This window comes from Aythya fuligula, chromosome 19, assembly GCF_009819795.1.
Source record: "Aythya fuligula isolate bAytFul2 chromosome 19, bAytFul2.pri, whole genome shotgun sequence".
Taxonomy (NCBI): Eukaryota; Metazoa; Chordata; class Aves; order Anseriformes; family Anatidae; genus Aythya; species Aythya fuligula.
This window is the reverse complement of record NC_045577.1, coordinates 3,313,050-3,326,921: the sequence shown is the minus strand read 5'-3', so window position 1 is coordinate 3,326,921 and position 13,872 is coordinate 3,313,050. Positions and strand designations below refer to the sequence as shown.

Below are 13,872 nucleotides of genomic sequence, written 5' to 3'. Positions count from 1 at the left end.
TCAAGCCCTCTGAAGCTTCTCTTGGTTTGTTCCTCATCCATCAGTTGTTGCTCAAAGCATCCTATTCATTCTGTTTGCATCCTTCCCTCCATTTCTCATTGTTCATCTTTGTGTTTCTTCTTTTACTGACGCTTCTAGTAGTGAAGAGACCATCTGTTCTGACAGCAACAGGTTTTCCTAGTCATCAGGTGGTGGGTACGGTAGGGTAGGAAATAAGAGGAGAAGACCACAGGAATGGAGTGTGGGGGGGGGCGGGTTGGAGAGGGGAATCTGTGAGGGGCCACCTCACAGACTCAGGATTAGTGTTCTGTTTTAATTTAGATCCCACTGCTAAGCAGCATTTGATGGCTGACTGCAGTGCTGCTTGCTGTGTTGTGTGCTAGTAGTCATGGTTACAGCTTTGTGTCTGAAGAAACAAAATACTGGCATGCAGGTGGTACCCAGGTACTTGAAGGAACTGTTTTTCTCCTTTGTGAAAGGCCCCCTGAGTCTGGTCTTTGAAGCGATGCACATAGGGGAAATGGCGTGCACTGAGTTTAGCGGGCTGACTAGATTAGTAGGAATAAGGAATCAAGTCAGAGGGTGCAAAGGAAGCTCTGACAATGCCTTTGCTTTGATCAAAAGAGGCTACTTTGGCACCTTGAGAGAGGCCCTTAGGTGAAGCTGAATCCTCTAGTGTACTCCAACCCTCTCTGCTACTTAAAATGCAGATTACGGTAGGTCCTATAATATGCATTGAAGTATTTTAATAGAGTGGTGTCACTTGGGGTCTTGCAGATGTTATTTACGGAGATGAAAGATGATGTGAAGGGGTAAATATCTGATTTAGATGGAGTGATGTCTAGTTATAGCTAGACCTGGATTAATTGTGAGCTGCAGATGCCACAGTTTGACTATTAATTGTGCCTTTTAAAAAAGCAGGATCCCACCCCTATGTCAAGGGGGTGTTGTCCCCTTGAAAGCACTTTCAAAGCAGTTATATGCTGTGCAAAGAGAAGGAACTGAGTTCCTGAGTGACACAAAAAGCACCCCGGTAAAAGCTCTGAAGTGTTATGGATGTGCTGGAGAAACTTCTTTGGTTGCGGTAATAGCCTTGAATTGGAATAACTTGGCCACATTTTAGTAATTGTAGTTTCTGTGGATTTTCTGTTTCTGTCGTAGTAAAGGAACTGAGAATACAGAGCTCTTTGTATAGCATCAGATAGTATGGAAACTCATACTTGGTTATATACTTCAACAAGCCTGTTTTGGGCCTGACGCTGCAGGTTAGCTGATGCAGGACAGATGCTTTGTGTAGCTGTGGATGCCCTGTAGCATGTTTGCCTTTCCCTAAACACTGGCTTGCCTCTGGTTTTACTGAGAAAGCTAGCTGTTGTGGGAAAGGTGAGTGAGATAAAAGACACTCTGTAAGTGGAGCAGTTATCTTAATCTTTGAAATCGAGACATCCGCTCAGTTCAGTTCTCAGGCCAGCACAAGGTGCAAGTGACAGACCTCTGCAAGTCTTGGCTTGGCTCCTGTTCAGGCCTCCCGCACCTGAAATGAGGAAAGCATGAAAGGGGTAACCACAGCGGGAAGGAAAGGGGAATACCTAAAGATAAAGGGAAATAAGACACGGTGAGCCTCTAGGAAACAGTCTGGCTTGCTGTGGCAAGCAGCTGCGTCTTAAAATCTGCATAAGCTTGCCTTCAGGAAGAGATCACTTGATCCCTGGGGACTTCCATCCATTCATTTTGCTCTCGACAGCTCACCATTTCACCAGCCAGCTCTTCCTCCCTCCCTCCCTCCCTCTGCCACTTCCATTTGCCTGTAGACTCTCCTGATACTTGGCAGTGCGCAGGCCCCATAGCAATGCTCACCTGGTTCAAGAAGCTAATGGAGAGAACCAAAGATCTCACTTCTCATTTTGCCTTGTTTTCTCTCTTTTCCCTTTTCCTTCCTCCTCTCTCCTTCTTCCTGCTCTTTCTCTGCTTCGCTCTCTTCTTCCCCGTTGCTTCCTCCCACCCTGCCCCTGCCATGCAGAACGGGTCTCTTCACGCCTGACCTCGCTTTTGAAGCCATAGTGAAAAAGCAGGTGCAGAAGTTGAAGGAGCCGAGTCTGAAGTGTGTGGATATGGTAGTGAGTGAGCTCACATCCACCATCAGAAAGTGTAGCGAAAAGGTAAAGAAACCAAAAATACAAAGAAAGGTCAACGCCCACGCCCCTTCCCACACACATTCACGCTGTTTCTCCACACGTACCACAGGAACTCAGCAAACCTAGTGAGAGAAAATGGGTATGAAGATGCAGCTAAAGGAGAGCAGCAGTCTGCAGGCATCGGTGCAGTTCAAAAGCAGGCCAAGAGGAGTGGAAATTAGCTGATGGGCTCTTCAGCTGTTAAGTGAGCTGGGATCCAGTGGATTATTTTGTAGTGAGCCCTTTTCCTCTTTCTGGCCCAGTGGCACTCACCTCAATGTGGATCAAACCCTTTGTAAGCCCGGTTTGCTGTGCCACTGGCTGCATATTTGGAACTTCTTGCTTACTTTTTAATGGGACCCCCTGGAAAAAAAAAAACAAACAAAAAACAAACAAACAAACAAAAAAAAAACATACTCTAGAAAAATATTTAAAAATAAAAAGCCAGAAAAGACCTTGTGTTTTCCCCCCACAGCACAGGCGGTCTGCAGGTTTCAGCTTGGCTACAGAGCTGTGCTGAGCAGTATCAGGCACAAAACAACCATCAGTTAAAGCCTGAGGCGCAAGAGGTTCAGTGTCAACAGATTACTGGCCCAAAAGACTGGGGGGGAGGTAGGGGCTTTTCCATACATTGCACCCTTTACATCATTCTCCTGCTGATGCCTCGCTCCATGGACTATGCTCAGTTGAGGTAGTGTAGATATTTTTTATTTTTACACTGTAAACAGCAAGAGCCTTAAGCTAGCAGAGGGCAGCAGCAGCTCGCTGAGTGACATGGAAGGTGTCAAATGAATACTGCTTAGAGGTTGGGGCAGGAGTGGGTTTGTTTCCCAGGCTAGTTTTGTCCAGGAGGGGGCACCACATGCCTCCTGAAAATAAAGGGAGAGTGGCAATTAATTTGTGTGGAACTTAGATGTGAGGGGCCAGAAACAGGTCTGTAGCACAATAGTGGTATGCTCCTGGAACTGAGTTGGAAAGGGCTGTTTCACTGGTTATTTTAAGACATGAAAATTACAATCCTATTCTTGCAGGGTTGTAGCCAGACTCACAATCATACAGCCCAAAATTGGGAAGGGAGGATAACTGAGTTCAGAGTGAAGTTGAGAGCTAAGCTGTTGAGGACTAATTGTACTTGGGAACACAGAGCTCAACTCCTGAGTTCTGTCCGCTGTATTTCTTGCGGAGTGCTGCTGTTGCCAAATAGCTGTGGCAAGGCAGAGTAACTCCTTTCCAGCCTGTTTCTCTTGTGGGTTTTATTTTGGTGGTTTTGGTTTTGTTTACGCTGTTTTCTGTATCTGGCAGGAGATGTATCCTGTAGGTAGGGGAGGGAGAAGAATCATGAGAACCTCGTGTGTTGATACCCAACAGCTGTATTGGGCAATGTCATTAGAGCAGCTGGACACCCACTGGCTCCGTAGATTTTAATCTGACGTGGTGGAGGACCCCATGGGGATGTTCAAAGATGATATATATGCTATAAAGAAGTCAATAGTAGCAGTGGCACTGTAGAAAGCTAATGGCTATAATAAAATTTAGCCTGGGAGGCCAGGGAGATGAATGTTAAAGATGAGACAACTCCTTGAGTGGCTGTATCTAATGATAGTATTGGAAAATCTGAAAGGAAGGCTTTAATAATATTTAAAGGTGAATGTCTACACATAGTGAGAAGACTTAATCTTGCCTGTATCTCCCTCTGAAAGAGGGAAGAAAAGCCAGGAGATCTCTGAAATTGTCACAGACCACTCTAGGTTAGCAGCAAGTCTTAGGTGGTTTCTGATGGTGTAAGACAAAGGGTAATAACTGCACAGGGGCGTTAACTGATTTGCAGTATTTATCTTGCATGTTATAGCCGTAGCTGCTTCATCTGGACATAAAGCATGTGCTATTAGGGGAGGCATCTGGAAAAGGCTACTTCAGGACTGATGCTAATTGTAAGGTCACACCCAGTCTGCTGTGCTGTGGATTGATGCAGCCTTTCAGAGGTCAAAAACAAACCTTGGAATGAAGTCCTGCAAGGTTTCGTGAAAAGAAGAGAGCTTGGGCTAACACCTTGTGAATTAGCTTACCAGTCCTGTAGCCTTGGTTTGTTGCTGTTCTGAACTATTGTGGTGGTGTTTGTGTGCTGTCACAATTATTTCATTTCACCCCCAGATGGTGAAGAAATCTTTGTGTGCAGTTGATAAAGTTGCATAGATGGAATAATAGGAGTGTATTAACAAAGAACATAGGAGGCAAACCCATCCGTTCCTCATGTGCTACAGAAGCACAGCTTTCCCTGCACGGAGAGAGTTCCAGTTGACTATCTGTTGGCTGCTAGAGTTGAGGACTGAAACAAAGTTAGCCACTAGCAGGCATTCTCTGCCTGGCCTGATTCTGAGCTTCTTCCAGTTGGTTAAATGGAGAGTAGCTCCAAAATAAACAGAAAGCTGGTGCAAGTACGGAGGCTTGCACGCCTGGTGTCCTAGCTAGTGTTTTTCCAGAATCAGGAACCTTCTGTGCCAGGCTGCACTGCAGCATCTCACAAGTGGAGGGAAGGACTTGCAAGTCAGCATCCTTTTGGCTGAAGGTTGATCTTCAGTGTGCTGGCATGAACTCCTGGAATGTGCAAAGAGGGGAACTAAGGAACGTTGGGACAAATTGGTTTTCAAAGAGGGCTGTGAGCTTGTATTTAAAACAGGAAAATCCAGCTAAAAGAGGATTGAAAACCCACTTGAACTGGGATGTGATCCCAGGCTGACAGACGTAGCCCCTCGAAGGGTCCCTGCTCTCCTGTCTTTCAGAGTCATGGCATTTCTGGGTGCTGTTCGTACTGCTGATGATAATTCCTTGTCCCTCTATGCCTTATTGCATGTTCCCTGGTGGATGTCTGTGGCTTGTTGGTGTCACTTTTCTTTGCCTGCCCTTGCTTCTCCTGTGCATGCTTGGGGTCGGAAGCTCCTGCATGGGGACCGATGCTGTCAATTTATTTTTGCACACGAATGTTGCTGGATGACCAAGGTTCTGAATAAACCACAGTGTGTTTTCTTTGTGTGCCTTTGGGGTGGGTGGGGGTGGCAGGGAGAGGGTTGATGTGTTTGACTTTTTTTTTTAATTATTATTTGAAGCAAAGAAGCTGAGACTTGCTTAGAGGTTTTCCAACTTCCTGTTTTCCTTTTTGACCTAACTTTCCTGTCAATCCTTTGCCAACCCTCCTTTCCCTCAGAGGAAACAGGAAGCTTTGCCTATATGTATCTCTGAAGCAACCAGCTGCCTGAATCATAAAGATCACGGAGAACACCCAGTTTGCATTCTCAAGACAAGGTGGTGGTGGGGAATGTTGATTTCCACATTTTTTTTTCCTGCTTCTGCAGGGTCACTGGTGTTCAAAACAAACGACCCATTTGAAAATAGGCAGTGTTAATGCTAGTTCTCAAATTCAGTTCCAGGCTACTGCAACTTGCTTGACTGCAAGGGTTTGAGGCTATTTGTGGTCAGATGGTAGGAGAGCTGTTGCTGGTTAGTGTAAAATCTGGCTTTCAGGAGTGCTGCTACTCTCTTTTGAGCCAGTCTTTCTTGCTTGAAATGATTGCTTGTTTAGGATGGGCAAGTCAGTTTTAAAAGCTCTTATAAATTGGAGAAACAAAACTAGTACAGATAACAGGCAGAGGACTCTATCCCCCTCAAGGGGGTATATTTAAAAATAGACTGATGCTAGGAAATGCTGTTTGGTGTTGTAGTTAAGAGTAATTAAAAAAAAAAAAAAAAGGGGGGGGGGGAGAGTTTCATAGGGGGATAGGTGAAGAGTTAAAAAGCTAGACCCTGGGGATGGAAAATCCATTTTTTGGCCATGCTGAACCTGAACCGAGTAGCATCCAGGTACTGTTATTGAAATTGATAGAGGCTTATGAATTATAGGCAAGTAGGTAGGCACTGTGTGAAAGGGAGCTTTAAGGTGCTCACTTAGGAAGGGTGTCTCATGTATGACCTCTGGGTACTTCTCTCTTGATCCACAGCCAGTGAAGTCCTTGCACTTCTTTCTCAGTGCACTCAGGAAAGAATTCCTTCCTCAGTGAAGTTGAAAGAAACTGTATGTGAATATGGACTTCAGCTATGTAATCCTGCCCTGATGCAGGTAGAGAGGAGGTAGGAGCTGCACCTGCATGCCCAGAGCACAGCATTCCTTGGAGATATGCCCCCTTGAGTCAGTCAGGTCCTCTGTCTCTGCTTGCAGGTGTTGATGGAGAAGGCTAAATGCTTTCACTTAGTGCCTCAGCAAATGGGGATCAAAACCCACTTTTCCCAGGGGACTTCTCATAAGATTTAGCAGGCTGCAGCAATGGGCCATTTGTCTACTTTAGCCAATGAGTTGTCGAACATCTAGAACAATTGTTAAACAAAAAAAAAAAGTTATCTGGCTTGTTCATATGCCAGGGAGAGTATGGTGGTTTTGGAACAGGTCTTCCATGACACAAAAGTTGCTGTAAGAGTGAGAAAGACCATTCTTTGAAGCCTAAAGCAAAAAAGGAATGAACTATGCCCTTGGCAGGCTTCCAGGATCTTGGAAAATCTGTCTGCAAGTCCAGCTTCCCAGAACTTCCCTTAGGAAAAAAAACTGATTGCAGGGTGTACATGTGCATGCATACATGCAGGGGGCTGTTCCCCCCGCGCCTTTATACCTCCCTTTCCCATGTGCACGTGTTTTCTCTCTCCTGCAGCTCAGCCAGTACCCTCATCTGCGTGAGGAGATGGAGAGGATTGTTACTACCCACATCCGTGAGCGAGAAGGCAGGACCAAAGATCAGGTAGGTGATCAGGAGGGTGTGCGAGTGGGGAGACAATGTGGGGTGGAGGGTGGTCTAGGCTAGAGGGGGCTGAGCCAAACTCTGAGCCAGGGAGAGTCTGGCAGCAGAGGCTGATCAGATGAACTATATAAAAGGCTCTCTCTGTGAGCCTTGATTAAGACAATGTCAGTCACCTAACGTCTGTCTTGTGCTGTCTGTGCCTCTGTTTGGCAGGTCATGCTTCTAATAGACATTGAGCTGGCTTACATGAATACAAACCATGAGGATTTCATTGGCTTTGCCAAGTAAGCACTGATATCTTGTCTCATCTTAATGTGTTTCCTGTGGCTCTCTCCCATAGCTGCTCCAATAAATGTTTTTCAGAAGCAGCAGTGCAGGTGCTGCCCCAAAGTATGTCTTTACCCTCAGTATTGTCTCTCTTTTCAGTGGCTTCATACCACAAAGCAGGGCGGGAGAATTAGGGATGCTTGGAAGGGGGAGTTACAGCATTATGTCAAGCTGTGGAGGGTTTGTGACCCAAGTGTGGGACTGAGCAGATGAGTAATCAAGGCTGAGAGAGCAGGTTGAGGTAGATTGGAGTATCTAAACTAGGAATTTAGTGGTGAGAGGCCTCAATTCATTGTAACAGCTATCTGATGGGAGCAGGATTCAGGTGATGAAGAAGAGTCTGGGGGGTTTTGAATATCTCTACTGTTGTTTGCAGTGCTCAGCAGAGGAGCAGCCAGATGAGCAAGAAGAAGGCAGCTGGGAACCAGGTAGGCCACGTTTCCATCTCCTTCACTGCTGCAAGAAGGATGTTTGTTACCTGGAAGCTGCCAGGTGGACAAGTGCTGGGCTAAATGCAGCGGTGCTCCATGCTGTGGCTTTTTGGTTTTTATACTGATCCAGCTCTGCTTGTACCTGGAGGATAGTATTTGAGGCTCACTGCAGTCAAAGCACTAAGTGTAGCAACAGAGAGAAAGTGTCATAGAGAGAAATGGATGTTTGATAATCAAAATCTAGTCTTTTATGGCCAGAAGGGGTACACCACTTTATGTAAGCTCATTGCTTGCTGTCTGGTCTTTCTTTTCTGGTAGAAATAACTATTAATGTTGTTAATGTACATCCCTGGGTTTTCAGCCCCTTTGCTAGCTGTGCCAGCTCTTTCACTGAAATGAGGTAGCACAGAACACTTTAGGATCTTGTAGATACACTCACATTTGAGCCACTTACTAATAAACTCTTTCTGGAAAGGGATTTCAAGAGCTCATGGGCACTCAGATGGAAAATGTTGCTGGAAATAGTTAACCCCCCTGTACAGGGAGACAGATACGTATAGCCATGGCTGCACTGGTTATATATAAGAACATCTCCATTGGGAGAAGACAGCAGTGGAGGGGAGGAGTCTGCTTATTCCTTCAGGAACTGTAAGGATTGCACGTCCAATTAAAAAGGAGCTAATGACGCCTTCCAGATTTGCTAGGAAAATGACAATGCTATCTAGGCTAGAAGATCCTGTAGAAACAAAGCTGTACAAGCAGTTTCATGGAGAATAAAAACAAATGCTTTCAGTTAATCTTTTTAAAGACCTTCATTCCTAACATCAATTTGCTTCAGAACCTGTGTAATCGCCTTTCCCTGCACACAAACATGCAGACTCTTTCAGTGTTGTTGGCAGGTAGGTCATCAGGCTGAACTGCCCAACCACCCACTTTATGGGATCTCGGAGCGGCTGTAGGGAGCCTCAAACCCTGTGGTATGCCTTGCTGAAGAGCTGACTGCAAAAGAGCAGAAAGGGCAAGCTTTGGACCAACCTGTAAAGTGCCTGGGCTTTTCCCTTTAGCAGGTTTTATGTTTTATTTTGGGATGGGGGTTACTTTTGTTAATGCCTGGAGTAGAAGACTTGGGTTCCAATTTATTTTTGAGCCTCTCTTCTCCTGCTCCAGCTTTCCTAGTAACAATCTCTCCTCTCTTTGCTCCTCTCCTGCTCTCTGCTCTGCTGCTGTTGCTATGGTTCCCCTTTGCAGGATGAGATCCTGGTGAGTAGAAGGCCACTCAGCAGGGTGTGCTAATGAACATTAATGTTGCATCTGGGAAGGCAAGAGCAGTGCACAGGCAAATTATTCCCTCTGCTGCTGAATGGGGAGAGGAAGGCAGCTGGCACTAGGCACATGTGAAGCATAAATGAGGTGAAAAGGTAGTATGTTGAGGAAAATCCTAGGGTTGCTGGCACATCTGAGTGGGTGGAAATAAAAAGCAGTAATCCAGGCTTCTGGAGTTCTGTTTCACTGCCCTCTCCTGTCCACAGAGAGAATAGGACTATCTCAGGTTTATCAGTGGGCATGAGGTGAAGATCCAGTGCTCTGACGTTTACCTTTATAGGTTAAATTAGGTAAAAAGACCGTGCTGCTCACACAGTGGAACTTCCTAATATGCAGTGCAGTCACTTTCAACAAGCAAGCCATTCAACAAGGTACACACAGCGCATGCAGAAGTACCTGGGTGTTAACAGTGCAGTAAGACATAAAAGCTAATGCCTTAAGCTGATGCACACTTGTATTTTATTACTTGTGTTTGATTATTGTGTGCGAGGCTCTAAAGCAGCACGTGGTGAACTAGAGTTCCACAGAGTAACAGCTTGGCTTCTCAACAGAGTTACATACAGGAACTTGTATTGCTCTACGTTAATGACTACCTGAATACATGGGTATGCTAAAGTCCAGCCTTTTAATTCCAGATGCACCATTTTGTTCTTGTACTTAGTGTATCCTTGTTATTAAACTCAATTCCTTGAGTTATTTGCTCATCTCTTCCTCTCAAACTGGTTTCCCACACTCCTGAGTTGGGTGAAGCACACCCCACGTGCAGTGTGCCAAAAGGTGCACTGCTGCCTTGGTGTTCTCTGGGCATGGTCTTCTCTGGGTGTGTTGCTGTGACCTGGTGCTTCTGTAGTTGTGCCAGTGTCCAAGGCGCTCTCAATACAGTTCTTCCTGTATCTCTTTCCCTTGGCAGAGGATATAAGGCACAGCCAGGTTCCTTCCTGCATCCTTTTTGTGCTATTCCTGGCCCTTCTGAGACAAACCTTCACTGGCCAGTTGAGTGGGGGGCTCTTCTGGCAGCAGCAGAGAGCACGGTGTTCCTTGTCTTTCCACGTGATTCTGTGTGTAGGGGTACCCTCTGCTCTTTCTTCTGTCACTTAAGTCTGGGCTTTTAGGGATCTTATTAATACTTATTGCTTCAAACCCCTTAGGTCATCCGGAAGGGCTGGCTCACCATCAACAACATTGGGATCATGAAGGGTGGCTCCAAGGAGTACTGGTTTGTCCTGACAGCAGAGAACCTCTCCTGGTATAAGGACGATGAGGTGAGTAGCTTGCTCAGCTCTGAGACTTGAGTCTTGGGTATTTGTTAGAATTAAGCCTTCAGCTCTTGCTGTTCCAGGTGTGCCTTCTGAGTACTGTCTGCAGCTTCTGACATAAGCAGAAGCCATTAAACCATCCTTGGGCCTGGTTACCAGCAGTTTTAGTACTGCTGAGCTTTTCTGAATTGGTCTGGCCTCCCTGATGCGCAGGGAGTAACCTGTGCCTGAAGCCCTGGCTCAGCAGAAAGTTGACAGACACTGGGAATGAATCTGACATTTTTTTGGCTTCCTGTCACAGTTATATTCAAGGGTGATGTGTTAGTCCAAGGTCTGGACTTTTTGGTATTTGTGGGGCAGCCACGGTGAGTTTTCTGAAGGAGCGTGGCAGAGATTTTCATGCGTCTGTTCTGGTTACAAAGAAAGCTGTCACCTTTCTGTGCACAGCAACAGGAGCCGTGGAGCTGAAGGGGCAGCTCAAATGCTGGTTCCTTCTGACTTTTGGTAAAGTAACATCCCCAGGATTTAGTTCCTAAGCCTGCAAAGCAAGAAAGTCTTATGGTATATTCAATATAGAACCAGGTAATGTGTATTTGTAAAATTCTCAGCTGTGAATGGTTGGAGTACTGCTGATTGAAATAGTAATGTGTAGAATATCACTGAGAGGAACATGGGTCTACTCTGTAGAGCTGCTTAAAAGTGGTGAATATTAAGAATGCTGGCATTGTGGTACGGTGTCTTTCTGCTTCAGTGGGAAATAAGGGAAATGATGTAAGCATTTAGAGTTGTCCCGAAAGAAATTGGCATTGTCAAGTGTGCTGCTTCCTCTGCAAGATGAAGGTAGATAATTGTTGTCTTTGATTATACTGAATAAAGAATAAAAGAATAATTGGATGCTTTTGATAAGGATGTAATCACAAGAGTTAGCCCCACTCAGTATGCTGGGAGATGAAAAATGCCTGCTATGGTGTAGTCATGTGTTCAGAGTTGATATTTTGTGTGTGATATTGATATTTTGATAGTGTGTTCAGAAGGCTTCTGATATCAAACTGCTGTCCCTCACTCTGTTTTTTGTCACTCAGGTGTTTTGAGGCACACAGTGTGCCTGGGAGCTGTAGCTGAGCCTGGATTTTTGTCTAGTTGAGATCAGTGGGTCTGTTTCATTCTCAGCAGGTGGAAGTGATGACAAATATGGTGATGAATCAGCCTCTAAATATCACTTTCTGCGTGGAGACTGCTGTGGTGCTGCTATGGATGAGCAGGCAGAGCTTTCATAATTGAAGAGCTGGGCATTAGATGTCTTTTTGCTAAATCAGTGCGTCTCTGCTCTGAGACTCCTGACCTGGGTATTCAGAGCTGCTTGTGGAGGCTTCACTTTCCTCCAGGTTACATACGCTGATTGGGTGGTTATAAACACCAAGTAGTTTAATCAAAGCCAACTGCTACATCTGTATTGCAGAGATGATCAGAACTCCTTGTTTTTCCCCTGGGGAGTGGGAGGGAGGACTGTAACATAAACTCTTGATAGATTCCAGTTGCATGGGATGGGGATTGGACCTCTCCTCCCTCCCGGGGGAGTGCAACCTAGGGGGTCAATAGCAACTGGAGGTCTGCTCCATTTCCCTTCTCCATAGCAAGAGGTAGGGTTGCCTAATTAAAGCAATCCCCTGCCGGCCTGGGTCCCTTAAACACAGGAGAGGCAGTGCTGACAAAGTCTGAGCAGTATCTGAGAAAGGAGCCTTTGTTTTTAGCTGAGCAGGAGCAGAGGGGAAAGGGAAGCGTGCTTTTGATTCCTCCCCAGGTTCAGCTCTTTGATCACTGGCTGTTTGGGGGGGGCAGAAATAAAGCAGCTTCCACCTGGACTTCCATAGTAGAGTGAAGATAAATGTTTGTGTTTCAGTGGCAGCTTGGAGAGCCTTGAACATGGGAATTCCCATCCCAAACCTCAGTCTTGTGTGTGGCTGGCTCCATCCTGTAGGGTTGTCTGCAGTGCACGGCCCTCTGTCAGACAGGGTTATCTGTGTGCCTGTCCAGATCTCTGCTTCCCCACTAATGCAGAAGCAGGAGGATCCATGTCCCGTATGGTTTCTGAAATAATCTGTTTGTTTTTTTTTTTTTTTAAGGCTGTACACAATGATCTTTCTTCTCTTCAGCTTTTTGAGGAAGGGGAAGGCTTTGTCTGCCCAGCTCTGTGCTTCTGCAGGCTCGTTGGTCCCAGTTCCCCTGTGCTCTGGCAGCTTTCCAGAGGACACGAGAAGGGAGATGAATCTGTCGTGTGCCTCTGGAAGCCCTGGTGGCAGGGCTGTGGGTGGCGATGGGGGAAGGAGCAGGGTGAAATGGTGTGGTGGGGTCAGGGGAAAGGCTAAGCTAGCAGGGCGTTGGGGGGAGCAGGGGCGCAGCCTCTCCCTGCCCTGTTTTGCAAGCCAGGACCCAGAGTCTGAGGAATGGAGACATCTGGACCCCATTAGTGAAATACCAGGCTTTCCGCAATGCTGGTTTGTTTTTCCTCTGCCTCTGAAGAAAGGAATTGAAACTTAAAATGTCTTAAAGGGCCCAGCATCACATGTTAGCAGGGACATGGCTGTTGATGCTCTGGAGGGGCCTGAAGGAGTGTGCTGGGGAATGGGAGGGGAAGGAAAGAGCGGGCCAGGCGGGGGTGGAAAGTTGGCTCCCCACTCTGCTCTGCTGCCAAGAGCATTTCTGTGTGTGTGTGTGCTCCTGGGCTCTCTGTTTTTCTTCCTGTCTCCTCTCAATGAGTCAAATGCTGGCCTTATGGAGAGTGGCCCCACAGAAAGCTGGCCTCCCAAGACCTGGAGACCCTCCTGAGGTACCTGCACCTCCTGAACGCTGGGGAATTGTGCTGCAGGCCAGCTGTGGGAGGCAGAGAGGAGCGTGCTCTGCCTGCTGGCAATGCAGAACACGATTTCCCTGCTCGGGGAAGCCACAGTGTCCCCAGGGCCAAAGCATCAGCGCAGCACCACAGCACACTGACCAGCGCTGTAGTGGACACGCTTCAAGGACTTGATTCAAATAGGCCTGCCTCAATCCCTTATGAAATCCTCAGTGCCTGCTTCTCCACAGGGCCGCAAAAGAGAGGCTGTGAGCTGGGCTGGAGCTTCTGGTGATGAGGACCCTGTAGGCAAGATGCACTGAGTCCTGTGCTTGGTGGTTCCTATTCATAAAGCTCCCTGCTGGAGGGGGACCTCTGTGGAGAAGCAGGCACAGAGGACGTATCTGCTGTTCCTTTGGCAGTTTGTGTGAATGTACAACACAGATGGGACCTTCTGTCCTTGGGTAAATCATGGACTAGAAATTTGGGGTTTGTAGTAGCAGGTGACTACGTGAGAAGAATATGGCCTCGCTGGTGTGGAAGTACCGGTGAGCTGCATGCAGTAGCAGTGCCTTTTGATTCCTGCGTGTGCAAATTCTAGGCGCCTTCAGGTGCGTGTGTGGGGATGCTTCATAACCCTATGCATCATGTTGATTCCTGCTGCCTCAGTTGTGCTTGGGCTTTCTTTGCGTTCCCTTTTGCTTAAAGTACAAAGGTACTCCTCCTGGGGAAAATGTGACCTTACTGACA

At 46.7% G+C, this 13,872-nt stretch overlaps 1 protein-coding gene across 11 annotated transcripts in view; it reads left to right on the top strand.

The window, feature by feature from the left end:
• The window catches only part of DNM1 (dynamin 1), a 67,228-nt gene that overhangs the window by 32,462 nt on the left and 20,894 nt on the right, over positions 1 to 13,872 (top strand). For 7 of the 11 annotated variants that reach the window (XM_032200558.1, XM_032200556.1, XM_032200561.1 and 4 more), the window contains exons 11-15: positions 6,869 to 6,955; positions 7,169 to 7,239; positions 7,659 to 7,710; positions 8,962 to 8,973; positions 10,185 to 10,298. In XM_032200558.1, coding sequence (XP_032056449.1) covers positions 6,869 to 6,955; positions 7,169 to 7,239; positions 7,659 to 7,710; positions 8,962 to 8,973; positions 10,185 to 10,298 — 336 coding nt within the window. Of the gene's footprint in view, positions 1 to 2,020; positions 2,160 to 6,868; positions 6,956 to 7,168; positions 7,240 to 7,658; positions 7,711 to 8,961; positions 8,974 to 10,184; positions 10,299 to 13,872 lie in introns of all 11 variants that reach the window. The other 4 variants (XM_032200557.1, XM_032200563.1, XM_032200560.1 and 1 more) reach the window with 3 other exon arrangements.